General features: G+C 36.3%; 1 protein-coding gene across 16 annotated transcripts in view; it reads right to left on the bottom strand.

Moving 5' to 3' along the window:
* Window positions 1-1,027: 1,027 nt before the first annotated feature.
* Window positions 1,028-23,630, bottom strand: part of MYCBP2 (MYC binding protein 2) — a 172,317-nt gene continuing 149,714 nt past the window's right edge. For 6 of the 16 annotated variants that reach the window (XM_058829777.1, XM_058829753.1, XM_058829793.1 and 3 more), the window contains 21 exons: window positions 23,391-23,551; window positions 22,649-22,805; window positions 21,822-22,046; window positions 21,020-21,085; window positions 19,559-19,798; window positions 19,323-19,421; window positions 18,641-18,721; window positions 17,757-18,023; window positions 16,081-16,364; window positions 15,863-15,959; window positions 13,459-13,578; window positions 11,779-11,880; window positions 9,952-10,080; window positions 7,311-7,443; window positions 6,979-7,082; window positions 5,706-5,894; window positions 5,091-5,198; window positions 3,856-4,065; window positions 3,181-3,288; window positions 2,820-2,985; window positions 1,029-2,149 (listed from right to left, as the gene is read on the bottom strand). In XM_058829777.1, coding sequence (XP_058685760.1) covers window positions 2,034-2,149; window positions 2,820-2,985; window positions 3,181-3,288; window positions 3,856-4,065; window positions 5,091-5,198; window positions 5,706-5,894; window positions 6,979-7,082; window positions 7,311-7,443; window positions 9,952-10,080; window positions 11,779-11,880; window positions 13,459-13,578; window positions 15,863-15,959; window positions 16,081-16,364; window positions 17,757-18,023; window positions 18,641-18,721; window positions 19,323-19,421; window positions 19,559-19,798; window positions 21,020-21,085; window positions 21,822-22,046; window positions 22,649-22,805; window positions 23,391-23,551 — 3,162 coding nt within the window. In that variant the 3' untranslated portion in view covers window positions 1,029-2,033. Of the gene's footprint in view, window positions 2,150-2,819; window positions 2,986-3,180; window positions 3,289-3,855; window positions 4,066-5,090; window positions 5,199-5,705; window positions 5,895-6,978; window positions 7,083-7,310; window positions 7,444-9,951; window positions 10,081-11,778; window positions 11,881-13,458; window positions 13,579-15,862; window positions 15,960-16,080; window positions 16,365-17,756; window positions 18,024-18,640; window positions 18,722-19,322; window positions 19,422-19,558; window positions 19,799-21,019; window positions 21,086-21,821; window positions 22,047-22,648; window positions 22,806-23,390; window positions 23,552-23,630 lie in introns of all 16 variants that reach the window. The other 10 variants (XM_058829727.1, XM_058829768.1, XM_058829735.1 and 7 more) reach the window with 5 other exon arrangements.

The raw sequence follows: 23,630 nt of genomic DNA, 5'->3' as shown, positions 1-23,630 counted from the left end.
ATGCTCACACGTGGCTGTGATGCCTCCCTGGAGCGGTAAGAGGGGAGGGGATGCTCAGTTGTGTGTGAGAGAAACATTTCTGCAGTACTGCCTATCCCTCACCCTGTCAATTTTAATTAAACATGAACAGTGGCCTGTCCTTTCCACACCACAATCTCAATTGTCTAAATTAATACTCATATTAATCTAAAGAGAAGGCTGAAAAATTAAAAAATAGAATTAGTTTGTAAGGATGGTGCTACATTACAATTTTCTAAAAATGACAATGGGTCAGACACCCAACACAAGGACAATCACTTCCCTGTTCTGCTGGCCACACTATTTTTGACACAGGCCAGAGGCCATTTGCTTTCTTGGCCACCTGGGCACTCTGCTGGTTCCTGTTCAGTTGGTTCAAAGCACCCTCAGGTCCTTTGCTGCTGGGCCACTTTCCAGCCCTTCCCCCAGCCTGTGGCACTGCCTGGGGTTGTTGTGACCCAAGTGCAGGATCCAGCACTTGGCCTGGTGGAACCTCACACAACTGGCCCCAGCCCACTGATCCAGCTTGGCTTGATCCCTTGGCAGAGTTGCAGGAAGTTTAATTGTACTTCACAAGTGTGAGAACTATTCAGAACTACTTCAAAGTGCAGATACACATGCTGCTCTAGGTGAGCCTGTTTTGGCAGGGGCGTTGGACAAGATGATCTCCAGAAGTCTCTTCCAATACCAACTTTTCTGTGATTCTGTGATTACAAACATCAGAAGTTAGGCAAGATGGATCTCATGGGTCTAGTTTCATCAAGATTGTCTGGTGTGGAAGCCATCTACCAATATCTTAAATTTAAAAGGCAGTAACACTTTTCATCAGCTTCAAGACAGAAATGCTAGAAAGGGAGTTGAATACATCTAAGAAAAAAAAAAAAAACTGAAGAGAAAATCTTACAGAAAGTTGTTTTTACTTGAAGTTATATTTTGCATTCTTTATGCAGCTGACTTAGGATTCTTATGAACATTTTGAAATTCAAAAAGCTTTTTGTCCTAAAAAATGGGAGTGATTAGGAGTCTTTGGTAAAATAACACTGAGCAAAAATAATTAAAAATGCAGTCTTCTTTTTGTTTTAAAACATTCTTTGTAATTGAAATGTAAATACAATAATTCTTCATATGAATGCTAACACACTTATCCAACTTTTCTGTTGAGAAATGGAGGAGTGATTTTCATTTCAGTACTTCCATAACCAGTGTACCCAAAAAACTTTCCTACTTTTCAAGAGTCTGCTTAAATAATTAAAGGGCACTTCTCCCCCTTCCCTCCCCTTGACTCTGTTTTAAAAGTGTTTCTGAAAATGGAGACTTACACATTTGTTAGACTTTCACTGTATAAAAATGTACAGTGGCTTTATTGACATGTACATTCCATTATGTTTACAGCTGCAAGATATGAGGCACACTCAGTATTGCACTTCATTAAAATTTCAGGCTCAAACATAACCCAGAAGTTTAAATGAAACTGCTGTTGTAATTTAATATTTCTTATACAGGACAAACATTGATACCTTTATATACAGTGTGATACTTGTTACATTTATGCCTTCCTAACACATTTTTTTATAACAGTCTAGGAAATAAACCAGAATATTCCTCTTTCCCATCCCCACTTGTGATGCGTTACAATTGTACAAGATTACAAAAAGTCAGTATACAATAATCAATATTTTTTTCTGTCTCCTGAAAGCCAGCATCATTCATAGTCCACAGACACACAGATCCTTTAATAACAATTGTTTATTTGTAAATGTCCAATGTTTCCTAGCCGATGACTGTAATGGCCACATGCAAACACCTCACAAATTTTGATGTCTCGGTTCAAAAAATGTCAATATCTCACAGCAAGAATTATGTACATGGTATTTGGCATCCTTCTTGCACTGTAATTTGTTCCTTTTACCTGGGTTATAGAATGGTCCCATCCTCATCCCAGCTGGGCTTTGTTTTCAGGACACTTGAGGGATGAGGGCACCTGTTTTGCTCTGGTTAAAAAAGAAAATGCTAGTCTAAAAAGTGTGAGCATTTCTGCAAACCCCACAACCCAGAGCAAATTCTTCACCAGTGGGTGGATGGACAACATGAAGTGGACATTCTGTTCCTTCAAGTTGTTTACCTTTGGGACCTACAGTGAATTTAAGGATGAGGGGAAAAAAGGAAATAATAGATTAATACTTGCAGACAATGTAAACAAACATATATCACATTTCCTCAAAAAATAAAACCAAACTAAGTAGAAGTAATGCATCTTGGTTGAATGTTGAATTGGTATTTGAAGAGGAAAAAAAAAAAGATCAAACTGCCATGTAATTGAAACCAATCAAATTCAAATTAAAAAAGGCAAGAAGCTCATAGATAGCCACTTAAGGAAGTTTTATCTCATTAACACGGTGGGAGAAATTCGCACAAACTAAGAGAAAAATTGGTAATGATGAACAAGGGTTACATTCTGCAGTAAACAATAATTCTAAGGTTATAGCAGGAATTGTAATTTTTTTACTTATTTTATGTAAATATCTTAACAAAAAGATCACCAATCATTTCCCAATATCAAATCATTATACAGCACATGAACTTAGCAACTAAGGCATTGGGGTAACAGTTTGCAGGTAATGGCTACCTAAGTACAGATACATCACTTAAAAATGTGTAAAAGTTGCTAATGTTTAAATGATCTGTGCAATGACGTTGCCAGAAAACAAAACAAAAAAATCACCAAGAAAAGCTAATATTAATTAGAACTTGTCACTTATTTCAGAATTCAGTGTGGTAAATTTGCTTTGTCAAAGTCCTACCTGCAGGACAGTGTGGGAGCTCTTCTTTAGGTATGCTTGTCATTCTTTGGAAATCATCATGGCAAGCATTGCAAAAATGCGTTGTCCCAAAACAGAAAAAAACAGCAACTGAACAGCAGTAGCGGCATTTGTATTCTAAGAAATCTGTACCGTGTTTGGGACACATCTGAACAAAGGAAAGAAAACACTGGTCAATGAAGTCGCCAGTAACAATCCAAATCACTCACTTCTACACTCTGTAGAATACATTAACAGTATACAAATATTGTACAATAAAATAATTACAAATGACTGAATTACAGCTCAGATTCTCAGGAGCTTTAGAATGAAATAAAAACATTAACAGAAATTATTTACTCACCTGAGCCCTTGAAACATCAGAGCATGCACCACAAATAAGCTCTCTTGGATCATAATCATCTCCTTGTCCAGCCTCCGCATCACAACGAGCTTCACCACCAAAATATGCCTTAATTGCATATAGAAATGACTAGATGTTAAACCAGAGGCAATTATTCTTTTAACTATTCTTTTCAGTTTAACCAATTTGTAAGGGGAATATGATGAATGACTGCCATTTCAGTGACCTCCACTATTCTGATCTCTCTTGACTCTGTCTGTAGGTATGCGGTTCTAAGGCACTCAATGTCCTTCAGTCTCAGGATGGACAAGCCCAAAACTGCAACATACCCTGCTCTATGTAAGTGACTGCAAGGCTCTTGGAACAGCATTTGGATGCTCTCTCAGAATTAAGTAGCAGCTTGAGCTGAATAGGAGGAAATAGGTACTGCACCTTTTTGTAAGTGGCCATTGTCCCAAGGTGCTTTTGGTTTCTGAGCTGCTCTGTATACACACTTGAACTTTACTAGCTAAGATACTATGTACATCTCATTAGCCCAACACTCAATTATTTTAAATTATGATTCTATAAACAACATCTTTTCCTGCTTTTCTACTCCATACACAAAATATTAAACGTATGTTCTAAGAAATTACTTTTGAAACGGTAACATACATTTAATAAGAAACACCATACCTTTTTGCACTTGTAGCAAACATAATAAGCATATCTGTTCATAGCATAGCCTGCTGGGTCATTATAAAATCTAACACCCGGTGTTGTGATGGCCTCACTCTTGTGCAAGCCTTCATACTCCAATCTCATTAGCGCTTTTCTCCTTACATCTTCATAGAGTTCTTTGATTGGATCAAGCAAATCCTTTAATACTGTGTGATTGATTTTGTTCTGAAATTAAAAAAAACCCTAATTAAAGTATCTTGCATCTTTATCCCACAGCTATGATAATTTTGTTATGGTCAGGCACAAATAGCATGATAGATGTCATAAAAACATATGGGCCTGGGCAATGGACATTTAAGAAAATGGCTGATACAGGATGCATGCTATTTGCTGCAAAAATAGTACCTCTGAATGCTTTTTCTATGGCCTATTGTGGTATGGGAACATCAACCCTTCCAAAAGACTAACAGCCAGGGAGGTGGTGAAGAGCATATGAAATATTCACCACAGCACAAGAATATTCTGATTGTGTATATTCTGTATATATCAGTTTTGGTCCTTTTTGATTTACTACTCAGCAGTTCAGTATAGTGACTGACAGTCACTATTGCTCTATGGCAGCTCTTTATCAATTAGTGACCATGAGCTACTGCCATAAATTAGCACAACATGACAGAAGAACCACAGCATGCAGAATGGCTGACCATTCCCAATTGTCAAATTCCTAGGGTGGGGTAAAGTGGTCTTCTTTCCAGCAGCTATCATATGTTTTTGCTTACATCAATTTAAATTTTACAGAGTACAAGAGGAATTGTTAATAACTTAGCTGAACTAAGTACATGTATTCTTTGGCTCTGCCCTCACACTGAAAAGCAAAGCAGCTTTAAAAGTGCTTAGTAAAATGCCTGCTTCAAGATAGTGTGCTTTAAGATGACTTATTCCCCTCCCCACCATCACCAAGTACTGGCTGTTTGCAAGCTGATAGTGGTAAGAATAAAACTAAGAATAAAATAAGAATAAAATATTAAGACAATGTCTGGACTATACTTTCTTTTTAAGAGGACACCTCAAGGGACAGTAGGAGAAAGTAAAAAGATGCATCAATGCTTTCTATAGCAACACGTGGAATTAAGAAAACAATGTATAACTCATTTATAGTGTAACAAGAAATATAGTATTAAAAAAAAAAAAAAGGAAAAGCCAAGTCTCAGGTAAGTTGCTTGACTCTGGCAGGCACAAAGCTAATTTACCTTGCAAATTGGGCAGGACATAAACCCGAAAGTTATCCTTGGCCCAAGCCATCTGTTTTCTAGTACTCGTTGACAGCATTGCAAATGGAAAACATGGCTGCAGTCCAGCTTTAGAAAAGAGTAAGTGAATATTGAAGTTACATTAACCACTAAAGTAGAAAGTAGTTACTTGCTTTTAAGTGGAAACTATATAAATTAAACTAAATAAATATAAACTAATTAAAATCCTAGAAGACCCCCTATTTTCTTCTTAACAATGAGAAAGAACACAGAATGGGCATTAAAATCATAACCACTCCAAAATCATCTACAGATACATGAAATACACATGAATTATATCCACTAATTACCTCAGCTGTTTTTCTCCTTTATAAAATATCATGTATTTTAATAAGGTAGACAGAGCAAACGAAATTTATCCAATCTGCTTTTTTGAAATAGAATACCAAATAAAAAGAAAGTTTTTAAGTAGCTTAATTATTGTTATGATGTCTGTTTGCAAATTTTGAAGAGCATAATTTGAAAGACTATATTTTCACTTCTTTCATACTACACATTACAGTCATAATAGTAATCTCTTAAAAGGGGAAACAACCAACCAACCAACCAACCAACCTGGATAGCTGGTGCTGCTGAAAGTGCTTCAGTAAAGCAAATCATGCACATGTCATCAGCATCTTGTTTAAGAGTTGAAGCATTTTTATCACAGCCATGCAGGCAGGGCAAGCAGTGCTCTTCATTCTTCACACCTCCACAGGGGTGACCACAGGGGTGTGTCTTGCTGCAGGCAATCTTAGCATACTCCTAAACAAATTTAAAGTAGAGTTAATCACCTTTTCCCCTTCACTGAGCGTTCTGTCAGTGTCGCTTTTTGAAAGACTGCTGGTGCAATAAACTGAGATGGAAGAATCATGATTTATATCGTCTGCTGCTGCCTCAGGAACTTGGGAAAAGCTGAACTGTGTGTACTTGAAATAATAATGTTTTCTTTGTTTACCTGCATTGCTCCTGAATGCAAATGGCTTAATGAAACCATAATTTAAAACTTTCAATAGAAAGAGAACTGTTTGATCCTCTGTGTGCTTTTTATACATTGAGTGCTTCCTGCTGACCCTTTATTAACAGCCTTTAAGATATCTGCAGATTTTGGAGAAGTTTCAAGTAACCTACTCTTAAGAATACATTATACACTAATCATTAATCAGCATAAAGCTATTTTACATGGAAATGGATTTTTAAACACCTCTAATTCCCAACCCTAATAAATAGAAAACTTATAAAAGTTACCCAGAAGCTAACAACAAACTGAACTGAATTTATGTAACACTATGTTAGAGGCTGAGAGAGATAAAAGATGACCAATTTGCTTCACTTAGAATTAAGTAAGGTGAGGGAAGAAATGGGTTATGATTTGGCCCTCTGCCAATTGCACCCACTGTAGGTCACAGAAAACATTCAGGATACGTGGATACGGATGACAAACCTGGCCAAGTCTTAAATGTTCTACACTCACATAAAGCCCAGACTGCTGGGCAAACTCTTTTTATCGAGCTTTCCGGTACATTTGACTTCACCCTGACAGTGTGTATTTTACTTTATAATTGCGAGGCTGTGGTGAAAACTTGAGATACTTTTGAAGATAATAATGAAACAACCCAGTGTGTTAGCTGACTATTAGTGTTTGTAGTCTGTAATTAAAATAAACATTTACAAACTCAGAAGTATTTGAATGGCAATATTCAATATTAGAACCTTTTTGTATGAGAGATCTGATTTTAATCCCTGGACCACAGGGATAAACAAAGTTTATTCAAAGTAAGAAGCCATTTCATCCTATGATCTCTTCCATTTAAGTAATTAATGATGATTGACACTTGTGAATACACACCTGGCAATCTGTATCAGAACAAACACTTCCCACTGCTGATAATTCTGTTCCACTCCTACATCCACAGAACCGACATGCTTCGGAACTGCTGGTGGTTGGTTTGCCTATGGCCGCAAAAGAGAACAAGGCCAAAAACGTTCTAATGAAACACAAGGGACTGATACTGTATCAGACATCAAAGCAGCAGTCACAGACAACCAGAAATCCAACAATTCTTATGCAGCTAAACTATTCTACTTTTATTAACAAACATTTAAAAGCATTGCCCTTAAGCAGGTGAAAATCACAAAAACCAAGATAAAGAGCAAGTAAGCAAGAGCTGTGTTTTTTACCTGTCTGTTCTCTGAACTCCACCATAGCCTTCATAGTTTTAGAATCTGCTAGTGCCATCAGCCAGAAAAGTTTGGTCCTACCACAACCTTCGTGGAGATCAACTTTGATAGCTTCTTCTTCTTCTTTGAACACCTGTCAAGTTAGCCAAACAGATCCTAAATAGCATGTTTAGTAAGAGCATGGATATGTCTCTGTTATTTTTGTTGTTCTCTCTTTGGATTTACACCAGGCATTTTATAGATTCTGTGGAGACTGCAAAGCTGTTTTTCTTTTATACATTCCATAACTTGCACATATCGCAGATATGCAGGATAGAGGTTTCATGATTTTAGAAGTAAAAATGAATAAAATTGATTGGTGATCTAACACGGTGGAGAAACAGTGCAGCAATGCTAAGAATTGAGCTGCACATTTTCTTCTGATTTAATAAATACAGAGCTTGGACTTCATAATTCCTACCCAACACATCCAATAGGCCATAGAGTATTAAAAGCAGAATCATCAGAAATATCTTCACATAACTAGTAGTTTATCAAATGTAGCTAGTAGTTTATCAATGCAACATTCAGAATTATGGTCTTAGTAATATGTACTATAGAATAATCATTACAGAAGTGTGTAATATTAGTATTTTTTTACTTTCATATAAATACACAGTGACTTTTGGCTAAAATGAGGAAAAAATAAAGTTTTTGCAAAATAAAAAAAAAACTGCACGACACCCTTAGGGAATTTCATGCAGTCTTTTCTTTTGCACCTTTCCTAAGCCTTGAAGGCAGTTCTGTTTGCATTTGTTTCACCTGCAATGCAATAAAAGTTAGAATTTTCCCAGGTATGGATGCATACAACTCACTTTAATTCTTATTAGAATCAGAAAGAAAACCCCTAGCTGCTTCACAAAGTATTCACATAAGCACATCTGAGTAACTTACAGGTTGTCCTTTCAGGAGCGGATAGAAAATACATTACAGAGGTATGTATGACTGAAGTCGGACAAAGAACAGGAAGCAAACAGAAAACAGGACAGCAGGAACATGACAGAACTAAAATTGAATTTTGAGAGGCTTAACACGTGAGATGCAAAGGTAAAAGTGGTGAATAAAGAGCAGAAGTTTAAACATGCTTTTAGAAGTAAATAGGAAAATCTGGTAAGTAGCTATTTTGGACAGATAAAAGGAAAAATGTGAGGTTTTCTGTGAGATAAGAACTTACTTTTTATCAACTGTAATCTGAACAGGCTATATAGGAGAAATCAGAAAAATGAATGAGACTAGACTGTGCTATGCCATGAAAGAAGAGTAGACATAAAATGATCTTAGGATGATGAACCAGGAAAATATCAAAGGGGATTGCAAAGACTCTGGTTAAGGAATAGAAGATAACAGACAGACGTGGAAGTGCCAGGCTGAGACTACATTGCAAATGCTGTGGCACTAGAGATGAGTATTTCACTGGAGAGTGGAACTCAATACCAAAGGTCTGATGTTTACATCACATGTGCTCTAGATCAGCTGATCCCTTGCACTGAACGACCATTAGCAGTGTGTCTCTGTATCTTTTGATTTCCTTTTAGTTTCACCTGAAAACAATCCACTTCATGCACTCCAAGGCTGCTAAATAGCAGAAAACGTTGTACTTTAAGGAGATCTGATCATCTCCTTTAAAAGCCCATTTCTGAACATAACTAAAAAGTTAATATGGATGCATTGTAGGAGAGGGAGAAGAGGACTGAGTTCCATTGAAGTAACTTTCTTAATGATACCTATTATTTTAATCTTTGTACAAATATAAGTAGTCAGAGAGAAAGGGGAAAATAAAGGAGCACAAAAAACATGAATGAGAAATAGTGGCAGGAAGAAGGAAATGTTTAATTATTCCAGAAGTAAAGGCATCTTCAACTTTAATTTCAATAACAAAAAGGAAAATATCCAAAGGAAAGGTAGTTTCAAATTTAGAGATGAAAAGGATAAAAGAATACCACAGAAGAATACTAATTAGCAGAGTACTCAGCAAGTTACGAAAACTCATATCTAGTCAAAGTTTCAATCCTAAAAACAAACCCAAAAGAAGTCAGGAAATTTTCAAGCTTTTGGATAGGGCAACATATTTATCTGTGAAAACACAGTGAAAGCTAGAGGAATAATGAAAAATAAGAGAAGACTCATAGGGGAACCAGTAGGAATATTTGCTGTCAAATCATCTTCCTGGGTATTAAAAAGCAATACACATACATCAGAAATGAAGAGATTGACAAGCACTGACTCATAGGACAGAAGTAGTAGAAGAGATACAATTTAACAGAAATAAAGAACCAACATATACTTAAGAAACTCTATGCAGCTTCTAAATTCTCCTGAAAAAGCATTCCTAATCAATGTTAAATGAGAAGTTGATGTAGCCTAAGAACTAGAATTAGGAACTGCTGCAAGAATTTCTAATCTTTGTAAAAGATACAGGATATGAGAAGGTAATCAAAAACAACTAAAGAGAATTAACTGGAAACACATCTATCCCATCTCCATAATAAAATAAAACCCCCTTTTCAGATTCAGTATTTGCTACTACCTTTAGGTTGTATTTTATTTGGGGAGATGCACACAATGATGCAGTGCACACAGCACGGGGCCATGTATACTCTACCTGTCTTTGGTGAGTTTTTGTTCGCCGATGGAGATGAAGGAATCGGTCACAGTCTGTGCATAAATTCCCACAGACATTACATAAAATGATTGCAGCAGTTTCACCATCATCATGGTTGTCACACATTGGCTGAGAGAAAAAAAAAAAACAACTTCCTCTGTTAAGTCCTTCACTTCCTTTCAGCATCTGTTTTTATTCTCCCCTCAGTCACACAAACCACACTTCCCCTCCAGTTTATAATGGTGGATAAAGAGCTTGTTTGGACTATTAATGCTATCTTTAAAATAATCAACAATTTCCACAATTATTCCTTGACACAAACCCCCTCAATTTATGACATCAGTTTTTCTGATAGTCTTCATCTCATATTTTGTGTGATGCAGCAAAAATGTGTTTTTCAACAATACAGCTGAGACATCGCTTTCAGCTAATCTGAGAAGAGGTTTATGTGGTAACAACGGGTTACGGGCATGTTAACAGGAAAGTTCAGAGATATGAGTACTCAGGTCAGTCAACAGGCATGATATTTACCCTTCATTACTTTGATATGGTATGTTTACTCTTTTCAAACATCTAAACAAAGCTGTAGGTCATCCATACCTCAGAGACAGTATGGTTGAAGTAACAAATTTCAAAATCCATCATAAAATTAAGTTGCTCTACTGATAATTTTTTTTTTTTAAATTCCGCAGTGTTCTGTTTTATAATTCAAAATATCCACATTACCCACAAATAGACTTCAATAACTGATTTTGACTATGCACTTGTCTGAGAACAAGTTTCATTGTAACACCAGAACACATGGTTTCCATGATACTCTAATGCAACTTAGATTCTTTCAAAGCAATGCTGGTAGGGAGACATACAGCTCACCTCAACATTTGAATATCCTGATTTGAAACAGTATTGGGGAATTTCAGGCTGGATTCAGCAGCTTGAATACCTGCTTGACAATGTCTTGGCTGCTCCTCTGACATCTCCAAGACCCTTGACTTTCTGAATCACCTCAGAAACCTCTGTGTTTGCTTCCTTCTTAGCAGAGTTTTATTCCTTGCAGCTGCAGCTCTATGCCTCCTGTATATGTATATGCATATGTATATGCCTTCTGTTTCTACCTACACTAAACTGCTTTGGATGCTTCTTTGCTCTAACTATGCTTGGCTGTTATTGCACACTCTTCCCTTGCTTCCCACAGGGATACATCTAACCAAGATATACAAGAGAACAGCTTCATTACTGTGCTCTTTCTAAAATGGTATTAAAAAATCACAAGCCTTTTTGTCATATGAAAACTACAGGCATTTTGTCAACTGAAAAGTAAGGACAGAATCGTATTCTGTATCAAATTTATAAATGCTCTGAGTCAATGGTAGTTTTACTAAATTCAGTTAGAAGGAGTTTCTCCCTGGGGTAGTAATTCTCTATCGAGATGCGGAAAAGGAAACTAAATTACAGAGAAGCAGTTATTGAGCAACACGAAATAATTGATTTTATGTCATGACAGGGATTAAGACAAAGAAAAAGCTCTAACAGAGGGTGCTGTACAAACTGAGTCAATCTACTTAAAAACTCATCTCACAGGTGTTAGGAAGGCCTTGTTTCATCCTGAATAATGGTAGAATTGCAACATTACTGCTTCAAACTGGAATTTCTGTTTTCTGAGCAGTGCTTATCTAGAACACAAATACTTCAAGCATGTATATACAATCCCCACTGGTTTGGAAGAAAAGGGAGAATGGCCAAGTTTACCCTTCTCTATCATTATTCTAAATTCTTTGATGAGTGAATAACTCAAAATAAACAAAACCATATGATTTTCAGTCTCACCATCTGTTTCTGTTGCCCGTCCTTTCCCATCCATCTTCCTGAGGATAGTCTATCAACGTGATCCTGATCAAGTACACAGAGGGATGCTAAGGCCAGCCACAGCTATTGAAAGGCAAGGTAAAATAAATGTCTTAGACATATTAAAATCAAATTAAAATCAAACCAAATACCGAAGAGATAAACTTTCTCAGATGTCACCATTACGTACACACTTATTGTTAGCTGAAGCCTGCTCATACAACGCAAGTTTATTTTCCACAAGAAGTCAGGAACACAATAAAACTTATTTAAGTTTTGGGAACTACCTTGATTCTTTCAGGTATGACACTTACAAATACAGTAGTCAGCACACAAGAAAGAAGTGGAGAAAGATCAACCAAAGCACATTATGAAGAAATATGACAATTACAGACTTGCACATTGCTCCCAAACATTGCAGGCTTTGGGGAAGAAGAAATTCAAGGACACAGACTAATAAAAATAAAATCAACCCCAGATACAACCACCCAAAAACTTCGGCTCAGTGAGACTGGTTTCCCTGTTCCCTCCTCACAGCAAAGGGCAATTGGCATTACCTAGAAAAGACTGCTGAGCTAACTAGTCAAAGGAAGCTTATCTTGCTTCTTCACTGACTACAAGTGAAATCCTGAACAGATGAGCTACACAAGGATAATCTGCCAGTACAAACAAAACTGAAAGGCACTTGATAGCTGCCTCTTGGAACAATCTTTAATCAAACATTTGATTTGAATAAAATTGGTTTTTGTTAAGAAACTTTACTGGACTCTATCCCAAAAACCCCCATCTCCATGACAGAACTACATTCAGTCACAGGAGCAGCTGGGCTGACATTCAGGGCTCCTCCAAGACCTGATTAAACTAACACGATGACAGCAGAAGCCAGTGATAGTCTGAGACAGTGACTTCCAGAAAGCAGAGACTATATGATTGACAAAAACAATGAAAAGAACAACTGGTACAGCCTTTTAAGATGGAAAACAAAGGGACTGTCAAACGCTTGAAACCACTACAAGCTTTTTTTACTTTTACATGTGATTATTAAGCTTGAGAAGCAAAAATCTGTACTCCCTATGACTGCAGGAATGTCATAATTTACAAATATGTTTTTCATGGTATTTCAAGAAATCTGTTAAGGTTAAAGTAGTCCTTAGTTTCTATAAAAGGTTCATGGACAAAGTAAAGACCAATAAAAGAAAACCACCAGGTTACACCATGTGAGTAATATAGGGCTCAGCAAATATTTTTTGAGACAAACGCAAGTGGAGCTTAGTTTAATTGTCCTAGAGAACATCTGTTAGTGTGTTTTCATTATAGCCTTGAGATGTGCCAGCTGATTACCTAGAAGTCAAACCACTTATAATAATTGCTTGGAGAGCTGAAAGAAGACAGCTGATACATACTGTGCAATTTTCCACACACACGATCTCAGATTTGGTGTAAAGGCAAGTGTGACAAACTTCAAGCAGAATTATTTAAAAAATTAACCCCCAAATGTATATGACATCACACTTATTCTTCATTGTTTCTGAGGTTCCCAAGATACACATTTAATTCAAATTCAGTTTTGACTTGTGTGTTTCTGACATGTAAGAAGGTTTTTGAATGGGCTCCTACTGCACATTTACAATGAACTAATGTTAAATTTGGTGAAGTTCTTACTCTGGTTGTTGCAATGCACCTCACAGGTGATCTGTACTCTTCTTCCATTTTGGTCAGAGCTATGATGGTTTCAGCAATAGCATTCTTTGTCACACGTGACCAAGCTTCTGACAGATGACCCTATTAAAGAGGAAACTCAATTTATTACAGCTTTTATTAATATTAAGAGCAACTAAAACTGCAATTAGAACTGCTATAAAACATTAGGTTTGTATCTCAAGTTATAACAGAAAAAGAGGAAATCAGGGATGACTTTGATAAATTAGGTGTTTTCATGTTGTGAGGTGCCTCTGGGAGGCAAAGAGTTAGTTTCAGATAAGTTTTGTTAAAGGAGAGGCATGGCTGTAAGCCATGTGTGTGAATTTTGACCTCCTGTATTGGGGGATGGGCATGTGAGCCCTGGATGAAGTTGTCCCACCCCAAACCCCTTGTGAAGGGTGGCCCAGGAGTTCTGATTGGGTTTGAGTCCCTGGGGGTTTCTCCCTTGTTGTGTTTCTAGTGGTTCCTGACCTGAACTCCACCCTCAAAGGTGGAAACCCTCGGTTCTGTCCCTCAAAAACCCCTGCTGTGCCTCTGCTCGGGCTCTTTGTTCTGGATCTGAGTTTGTTCCCATGCTGAATAAATGGTTTCACGAACCAGGAGCCCGTCTCGTTGGTGTTTCATGCTGGTCCCCAGAATCCTGCTGCTTTGCTGGACATGATCCTGAGGTTGCGGACTACAACATTTTCACAGAATTGTTTTGTTGGAAGAGATCTTCAAGATCATTTAGTTCCAACACCCTTGCCATGGGTAGGGACAACTTCCACTAAGACCAAGTTCCTCAAAGTCCCATCCAACCTGGCCTTGATTTTCAAATCAGACAGATCTGGCTAAAATTAGTCCTCAAATACTGAGGTGACTTATTGAGGTTGTCTCAGAGCAACTACTGGAATAGGACTAGGTAGAGGTTGCATGATTTGAAGAATGGAAAGTCCTTTTCCTGAAATGTCCCCCACCCCCTCTGTAGAAAGAAAGATGAAGAGCTGAAGCACAGGTGACTGTGACCAGCACACAGATCACAGTGGGTTCCTAGAAAAATTAGCTTCATGTGCCTAGCTCAGCATCCTGAATAGACTCCACAGTTTCTGTATTAGAAAGAAATAAAGAGGAGTACACAGCAAACATCAGAACCACAGCATATTTTCCAATCTCTAGCATTCTGAGCTTATGGCACTGACTCATACCCTCAAGTTTCTGATTCAGAGGCTGCTGCATCCTTCAACTCTTAAGGTCAACTCTAAAGTTCTACACTTCATGTTGAAGGTGACACGTAATTGAGATTCACTGGACTCTAAAAAGATAGCTATAGTGACTAACTCAGATCCAGGTACCTACACATTGCAAATGGTGAAAGTGTTATGTGAAAGGAATCACATTTGTAACACTTATGAAAAGGATAGTTAAGTTGATTCCACCCTGCTGCTGGAGTTACCAGCTCTAGAAAGCCTTAAAAAAAAACTTTTCCAACCTAGACAGACTTTAATTGTAACTCTTATCAATTGTGAGATTCTAAAATCTTGTAGTCAGAATCAACAGTAGCAATTGCAGAGAACTCCCATCCAGCTTCAGCAGCTTTGAGAAGGAACCTCCTTAATCTAAGCACAGTGAATGGGTTAGAAAATAGGACTCCTATCCTGATGATACTGAGAAACCTTTCAAAGGGTATTCACAGGGAAAAACCTGGGTCATTTACAACATCTCACTGGAACAGGTGCAGAATTAAGGAAAACAAAAACAATGTCCAAACTAAATTCCTTTCCCAAAAACATACACAAAACCTTTTTTTCTTTTGCCAGTATTATTTCTGAGAAATAGCTGATACACTTTTCATCAATTTTTCTGACAAAAAAATTGTCTGATGCAGAACTATGGAAAATCTAAGCCCAGATAAATAAAGTAAGTAACTGTAAGTGCAGATTTCAGTGACTGAAAGAAGTCAATTTCAACCAGAACATCCATACAGTAAGTCTACATACAATTACATGAAAACAATTCTATTATTTTACTTCACAGGTAAGTTTTACTTTTCAATTGAAGTTCTGAGTGCTCAAGATTTAAAAATTAAACTTTAAATGTAATAATATTAGAAAATGACCCACAATTATTGTTTACCTCTTAAATCTCTAGTATAAGCAGCTTATTAAAAAGCTTATTTCAAAACTGGATTTCTGTTTAGCAGAATCAGAACTCAGTTGCTACTGCTCTTAACTCTAGACTGTACAGAAAACTGTAGAGTTTTTTACTTGAGACCAATTCACATTTAATAGCTCAATCTGATACTAACTGTAACAAAAATAATAAAAAATGTACTTTTCATTATCAGAAATATTTTAATATCATCCACATTTAAAGGATAGAAACTCACTGCTGCCATGTCTTTAATGAGTTTAATGATGATCTCTGAAATCTGTGTAGGTGTTGACCCCTTCATCCACCAATGGCTTTCACCTCGCCGAATATAGCTGCAAAGGATAAATGTAAGAGATTAAATAAACTCAAATAATTAGTATTTGTCAAAATCCAGCACAATTAGTGTACACACTCAGCATACAGTAGGTTGTAGTTACACATTTTTAAACAAACCTGGAATTGAAGATCATTGGAAGTGTGACTGTAGTAACTCCTTTGCCTGCAGTAGTGCCAGCTGTCCCTGTGATAGTAGTTCCTTTGGCTTTTAGCTGTACAGTGAGAGCTTTGGCAATGCATCCCAAAAACATGTCCAAGATACCTAGTTTGTTCCAATCTCCTTTTTCTGTTGAGTGGATTATGTCACTTATATCTGCTGGTGGAAGAGACTTCACCCCTATAATACTTGCCAGGCGACTGGGGGTTACCTCTGGCAAAACACGTCTCAGTAATGATGTTACCTGGAGGAAAAAAAAAAATCAGAACACTGACAAGGCAAGTCAACAGTTACCAAGGCAACTGGAGTTTTCAAGCAAAATCAAATGAAGTCCTCCACAAGTTATTTCAGCTAGAAGGACTCAATCTAATTGCTGTAATTAATTACTCCTGTAAGAAATCCTGCAGAATTTCTATCTTACAATGAAGTGTTTATTCATGCAAGCAGCGAGACAAGGCCAAAGAGTCTAAAATTGATCTCACTCAAACAATACTTAGTCTTCACACAGTAACAAAATTATGTTTGGTACTGGACTTAGGATAACAGTGATACAGACGTTTGTACAACTCCGATTTGCTTGCATGGTACAGACATGTCACCTACTTCACACGCATTATTGAGATGTCAGAAACTGAGGTAGAAGTGTTAGAGACACTTGCCTGAGGTACTGAGAATTATAATACTCCTTCCAACTCCTTTGTTTTTTTCCTTTTGATAGTCTAACTGGAATTTTTTACTGTGCCAATAACTCTGGACCCAACAAGAGCTGTCTTGAAATGACATAACCTTACCAACTGGTGAAGCTGGGGTTGAAATTGCAGATATCATGCAAAGTTTGGTCCAAATCAGCATGAAAGCTGATGAAAGCATAAGGACTTAACATTCCATATATAATTTTGCAAGCCCTTAATGTTCTCATGAAAAGCTATTGCAAATCTGCAATGTATCACAATTACTAAGTATCTGCCTCCAGGCAAGTTGAGATGTGAGATCTTAACAGTTCAAAAATTGTAAAAAGAAGAATAAAGAATATGAGACATAAAAACTTTTGCAACAGAAACTTAAAATCCACTTGAAGAAGGCACAGCACCTAGCAACAAAACAGTGCATTAACTGTACTAATGCAAATATTTTATATACTTATATATTATTGATGTTATTAAACATATAAGTGTCTATACATTATGTGCATATAACTATATACACACTCAAACATTCAAATCCAGCAATTCAGAAAGAAACAGACAGTATAACTCAAAACTTAAAAAAGAGTAGAAAACACCTGTCTAGTTCCACAGTACTACACTTAGAGCCCGAGTTTAAGACACAGATGCTGAGGACTCATGCCAGATCCATAACAGACTCTGGTAATTAAAAACCTCTCATCTTGCCTACACAGGCTACATGGGCATTACATACACATAATATGAAATACTGAAGAGCCACTGTTTTCACTGTGCTGTTGCTCTGACAGATATTTCTACTATGCTCTACTAATTAAAAAACACAAGAACTCTAAAACCTGACACTTAAATTCCCGAAAGAAATTCTGTGTTATTTTCAAGCACATGGTTTTAGGATTCTGAAGACACTTTTCTAGGAATACCAAGACACTGGAGGAGCGGTCAGCACTGACCTGCCTCTGCACCCTGGGAGAAGCGGTGTGTAGCAGGGAGAAGAGGTCCTGGAGCAGAGTGAGCTGTTGGGCCAGGTACTGGCGGCCCACATTGGAGCCGCTGAGCGCCAGGACCATGGAGAGCAGCTCGAAGCAGTAGGCGTCCGAGGAGGCATCCTCGTCGCTGGGCTGTGAGTTGGCGTTCTCCTTGCTGGAGATGGCGTGCTCCCATTCCTCGCGGACGCGCGTCGCCTCCATCCGTATGGCCTGCACGATGTGGGCACACACCTGCCCAAACAGAAGCCAAACACACAATAGTGCTTAAAAACTTTCAGCAAGTGAAAAATGTTGTGGTTTAGGTACTTTTACAAGTATGGCTAAAATAGGAAACCTGTGAAATTTGCCCTGTACTTCAATTAATTTTTCGCATAAATTCAAATGAAGAATAAAATGCTGAATTTGCTCATCTTTTTTCTGGAAAATTTAATTGAAATTATTTTTTATTTTATTTCAGATCCTGCTTTTTAAGTTACTTTTTACTAAAGTAACTGAAGTGGCTAAAAAAAAAACAACACTCCACATAAAGCCCCTAATAAATACATTTGCTCAACACACACAAAAAGCAAAGACTATTAAAATAGCCTCTTGTTCAGTTCAAGAATCAGAAAGCTTAAAAAAATTTTAGAAACAACAGCATGGTAAAAAGCATTTTTAGGAGACTACTATGTTTGCTAAGATGAGTGACAGAAGTGTAGATTCTGCTTAATTTATGAAACAAAAAAAATTCAAAATTAATCAACAGCTCTATTACTGTGAAAATATTCATAGCAATATTCACTTCAAATAAGCCTATTTATTACAAGACACCAATATTTAATCCTCAAATAATTTCAAAAAGAACAAACCTGTTTCTGCAAATTTGTCAGTTTGCTCCGGCTGAATATGATCCCTACCATGTGCTCCTTCAGGTCTGCATCTGATGTTGCCTTCATAAAAAGCATATTTAGTATTAGATCAGAAATTTCAAGAACACTTCCGAATTACTGTAGCAATTAACATGGAATGTATCAACAAACTGTGTTTTATAAGTTGGCAGCTTTCTTTACAGAAAGATATATAGCAAGATCAATTTAACCATGCTTAACTCTTCAATGTATTAACTTTCTCTTTATAAGAGGTATTTAATCATCAAATGAAATAATAGGCAAAACAAATGGAGTGCAGTTTCTTCATACTTTTTCTCTACATATTAACAGAGCCTCGCTTGAGGCAAAACATGATAGCCAGGACTTTCAGGCTGAGCATTACTCCAGATGTTAAGTACTTCTGTAATTGTAGGCATCAACTGCATGACCATTACTATGGTGTTTCCATTAAATGTGTATGCCTCAGTTATAATTTACTTTAAAAAAAGACACTATGGTTTACTATTAAAAATACACTATGATATTTTAAAAATAAGCAATTGCGACATTTTACTTCTGTTTTGATCTAAAAATTATGCAGCTTAAGAAACAGAACAAATACTGAAAATCCTGGATCATTTTTTTTCCAGCAAAGTATTATTGATAGAATACAAATAAATACATTGTGTACTTTTTCTTCTCCTTCTGGGGAAGACAATAGTGCTTTTTCTTCTTGTTCTGGGGTTGGCTCAGCATCTCCAGAGATAAGCTTCCCAAATACCTGGAAGAAAGACAATGATAATTAGTGTATTTCAAAGATAAACTTGTGCAGATGTGACATTTTCCATTAAAACATAAACACTTAGAGTATACCACTAACAGTAACTTTTGCTGTATAACACATCATTCAAAACCCACCTGGGATGTTATAAGTCGGAATACTCGCAGTGTCTCAGATTCACAGTTTCTTTGCTGAGCCACACTTGCAGAAATCTGGCCTGCTATTTTAATGCTTTCACCATCCTTCCATCCAAGAATTTTCACTTGTCGAACTCTCAGTGTGTTCTCTGGACCCTTCAATTCGATTTTGATGATGTGATTATCACCCCCAGGAAGTTCACTTGTTACCCAGCCAATATGTCTTGAGTCCAAGTCTACCTATTAAAGAGGAATATAAAGTTGGAAACTGACATTACATCTAACAAAAAGTCACCTATCATCATACATCACTGTAACAAATACTGTGTTTGTAATGAAAATCTCAACCTGAACAGTAAGACTTATGTTTAATTATAAGCATATTCAACCTCCCGAGTTCAGATTAAAAAGTGACTTATAGCCATTCCTGTTTTATCACTAAAGCTGATTAGAAATAGTGGCCTACCTATCTCTTTTATCCTCAAAGCATATGTTCATATATTAAAAAAACAACTCTTAAAACTAATATTTGGTCATTACGAAAAAAGAAAAAAACAGCCTCTATAATTTAACTGAAAATATAACACACAATTATTATTAGATACATTATTTCATCTCTATTCATACAAACTTCTGCTAAAGAAATTGTTATTCTGCGGAAGTCAGGAATTGCTACCCTTACCAAGACATGCAGGACTTAACTGTAAAAGAGGGAGATGAACTGTACTAAATTAAGTTTAAAATAAATAGTGTTAAAAAAAAAAAAAGAGAGAACATAAATAATGCCATATGTAATGATGTATTTCCTATGAAACTGCAATGTCACTACTGGAAACCAATCACTGATAAGGTGCAGTGTCTCACTTCACTACTCAGAGAAAACGAAACCCTGAGCCAAGCGAGCCCTCTCTCCTAATCCATAGGTTTATTTATAATCAAGCAAATATTTGTTCTTTCCCATTTCTACATTAATTCTCAGTGCCTGCATTGAACTGTGCTGCAGAAAACAAGGTTTAACTTTTTTTTTAATAATTTTTAACCATTAGACAGGATACAGTATATGGGTGTGCTGGAAGGTAAAAAGCTGTTGGAAAAGTGGCAGAGCAAAGAGGGAGCAAAGCTGAATCAGTCCCTGCCTGTGTTCTGGAAGTCTTTTTTGGAAACCTTTCACAGCTGAAAGGATAAGTTACCATACACTAATTAAAACTAAACTAATCTAAGGAACATTTTACATAACCCTGTTCTGTTTCAGTAGAAGAGTAAAAGCTTGATCAACAGTCAATATACATAACTGAATTCTGTCATCAAAAATACATTATTTTCCAAGGCTTATTATGATGTCTGATATTTGTTGAGTAAATTATCTACTGTAAGAAATGGAACCTATGTGCTCAGAAAAATCTCTGGTACGTGCACAAAAAATGACAGCAATTTTTCTATGTCAACTGTTAAAATGTTTACCTGCTTTATTCTGCAGAGATCTTCTACTGCCTTGCCAGTTAGGAAGGTCATGGAGGTCACTTTGTTCTGCAACAAACAAGCAAAATAAGAATGAAACACTTCAACTGAGACAGTTCTGGCTACTTCTTCTGTATAAAGAGAGTACCTACGTAGAAGAGAAGAACTCTTTCATTGCAAAAAAAACCAAAACCCTGTGATCTAAAGCAAGGACAAAGAATTCCAAAACAGACCTCTGTAACAGTCTGTTCATTGTATTAAAAGCTGTAGTTGAAATACAGATATATATATATATAACACTACTTTACAAATCCATAAAAAAGACTGCAGAAAGGCTAGAAAATTTGGATTTTCTGACAGTTCCTTATTTCAATGCTTCTGCAGCAACCATGAGCAAGGAAAGTAAAATAATTTAATTGTTTTTATTTTTTATTATTTATTAAAATAAATACCTATTATTTTTAAGTATTTTATTATTATAATTAATACTTACTATTTTGTAAGTAAAATAATTATTACAGTTATGAAACTTAAAATAATTGACTGAAAATTAATCTGAAATAGAACATGCCACTAAGAATTAAGTTTCCCAGTTGCAGTTGTATGCAACTGCAAATTCAGACAGACTGTTCTGAACATAACAGTTCCTGCTTTCTACATCACAGGACTCGGAAACTTTACTTTGAAATGTGAACTTCTGAATTAGAATTACCAACTGACAAAGAAAACAGCACTTCTTGATTGATAAACACATACAGCTTAGATAATGCACCTCTAGTGAGAGACAGTTTTATTTCCCTCTTACCCCAAGATCTCTGGAATTGTCTACATGAACACAAACGTAACGTGCATTGATTCCTTTTACACAGTTAATTGTGATGTTTTTAGTTTTGTTTTTGTCCTCATCTCCTGACTCCCAGAATGTTTCTGTAGACCCATCTGTTAAACTACCAATCATGGCAGGTCGGCTTGATGTTTTAATGTCAACAATGCTGGTCAGGTCTTTCAGACAAACTACTATACACAGTTCCTGGAAAAACAAATGGAAATTTTTTAAATACTTCAGAATAAGCCCAAATACAGGCATGATTTACAATTTTTAAAACCACACAGACATTTCTGTTCTGACAAATGTGCTCTCCAAGAAATTTGTCCTTTATTGATTGAAATTATTCAGTCCTTTAAACCAAAGGAAACATTAATATAGCTAAGAGCTGGATATATTTGCAAATGCCTAAATATATTAGTACATGGAAGAAAACACTTCAAAATATTACAGACGTATTAATTCATGCTCCTTGGAATAACAGAAAGAAAAATATATAAGCAAAGAAGAATTGGAAGTACATAATATTTAAAAAGACACTCCCCAAAAACTTCGCTTGAAAACAAGCACTTAAAAGCACTGCTCCAAAATTTAGTTTTGAGTGATATGCAGGCTAAGAGTCAACATTTGAACATATTAGGCTAAATATGAGAGCCTAAATAGCAGGGACAAGATCCCTGACTGAGATACGTTCACAGAAGTATGACATTGCAATTAGGAATCCTTTAATTTAAATAGAATCATCATTGGAAGTACAGACTGCTCATGAATGATCTCTGCTTCTGAGACAGAGTTGTAATACTTGCCTGATTCATGACTTCAAAACCAGACTGAATGCTGATACTAAAACTCTCTTCACTATCTCCATCATCAGATTTAGACAAAATATTGTTGATATGATGAAAAACATTGCTCTGGTGCAGGAACTGGTGATCAGACTGTTTGAATTTAAGACTCCAGCACCTGAAAACACATTTAGTTGACTTTGAAATTCTGAATGTTGGCAAAAGATGTAACTTACCCATGAAACTATTAATTACATTTTTGCTTCAAAGTATTTTCTATAAACATTAAACTTCAAATTTTGCAGGATCTCAAGTGTTTCTAGTGCATCATTTTGAGGAAAGCAAGAATAAACTTTTCTTAGAATTCTAATAGTAAATGCAACTATTATTATTAATTTTGTGTCTGAGAAATACATGGAAAAAAATCTCAAAGATTAAAGATACTATGCAGGTGACAGACTTCTGAGCAAAGGGCACTACATGCAGATCCTACTGTATTGTTCTGAAAGATGTTTTCTTTTTCATAGTGAACACAGTATAGAACTCAAAAGAAAGTATATTCCTCTCTATGAAGTCTTTTATACTATTATTTCTATGTATAAACACATAAATGTCTTCTATATATCTCTTCCCCAGTGGTAAGGATGGATGTGTTCCTTCTCACACAAAGTTTTCAAGCATCCTATTTACATTGCAAAATCATTTAACCTGTAACTCTACAGTATTTACAGCCTTTTCAAGAATTTTCTTGATTTGTGCTTACCTTAAGGCCATTTGCTGTAATGCACTACCACTGGGAAGAGACATCATAAGATCAGAGATTGTCTGAAGAAGGCGATGGAAAGTGTGGGGTAATGGGTGAGCAGCTTCCCCAGCAATGACTATATCTGACAGAGGGTGTTCACACACTCGCGTGTCTTTCTCCTACACAGCAAAGAAATTTGTTTGTTATTAACAGAGACAAAAGATTATGTAAACAAAAAAAATTTCTGCTATTTGCTTT

The sequence above is a fragment of the Poecile atricapillus genome, chromosome 1 (assembly GCF_030490865.1).
Source record: "Poecile atricapillus isolate bPoeAtr1 chromosome 1, bPoeAtr1.hap1, whole genome shotgun sequence".
Taxonomy (NCBI): Eukaryota; Metazoa; Chordata; class Aves; order Passeriformes; family Paridae; genus Poecile; species Poecile atricapillus.
Note: the sequence above shows the minus strand (reverse complement) of the source record. Positions and strands in the feature narration are given on the sequence as shown.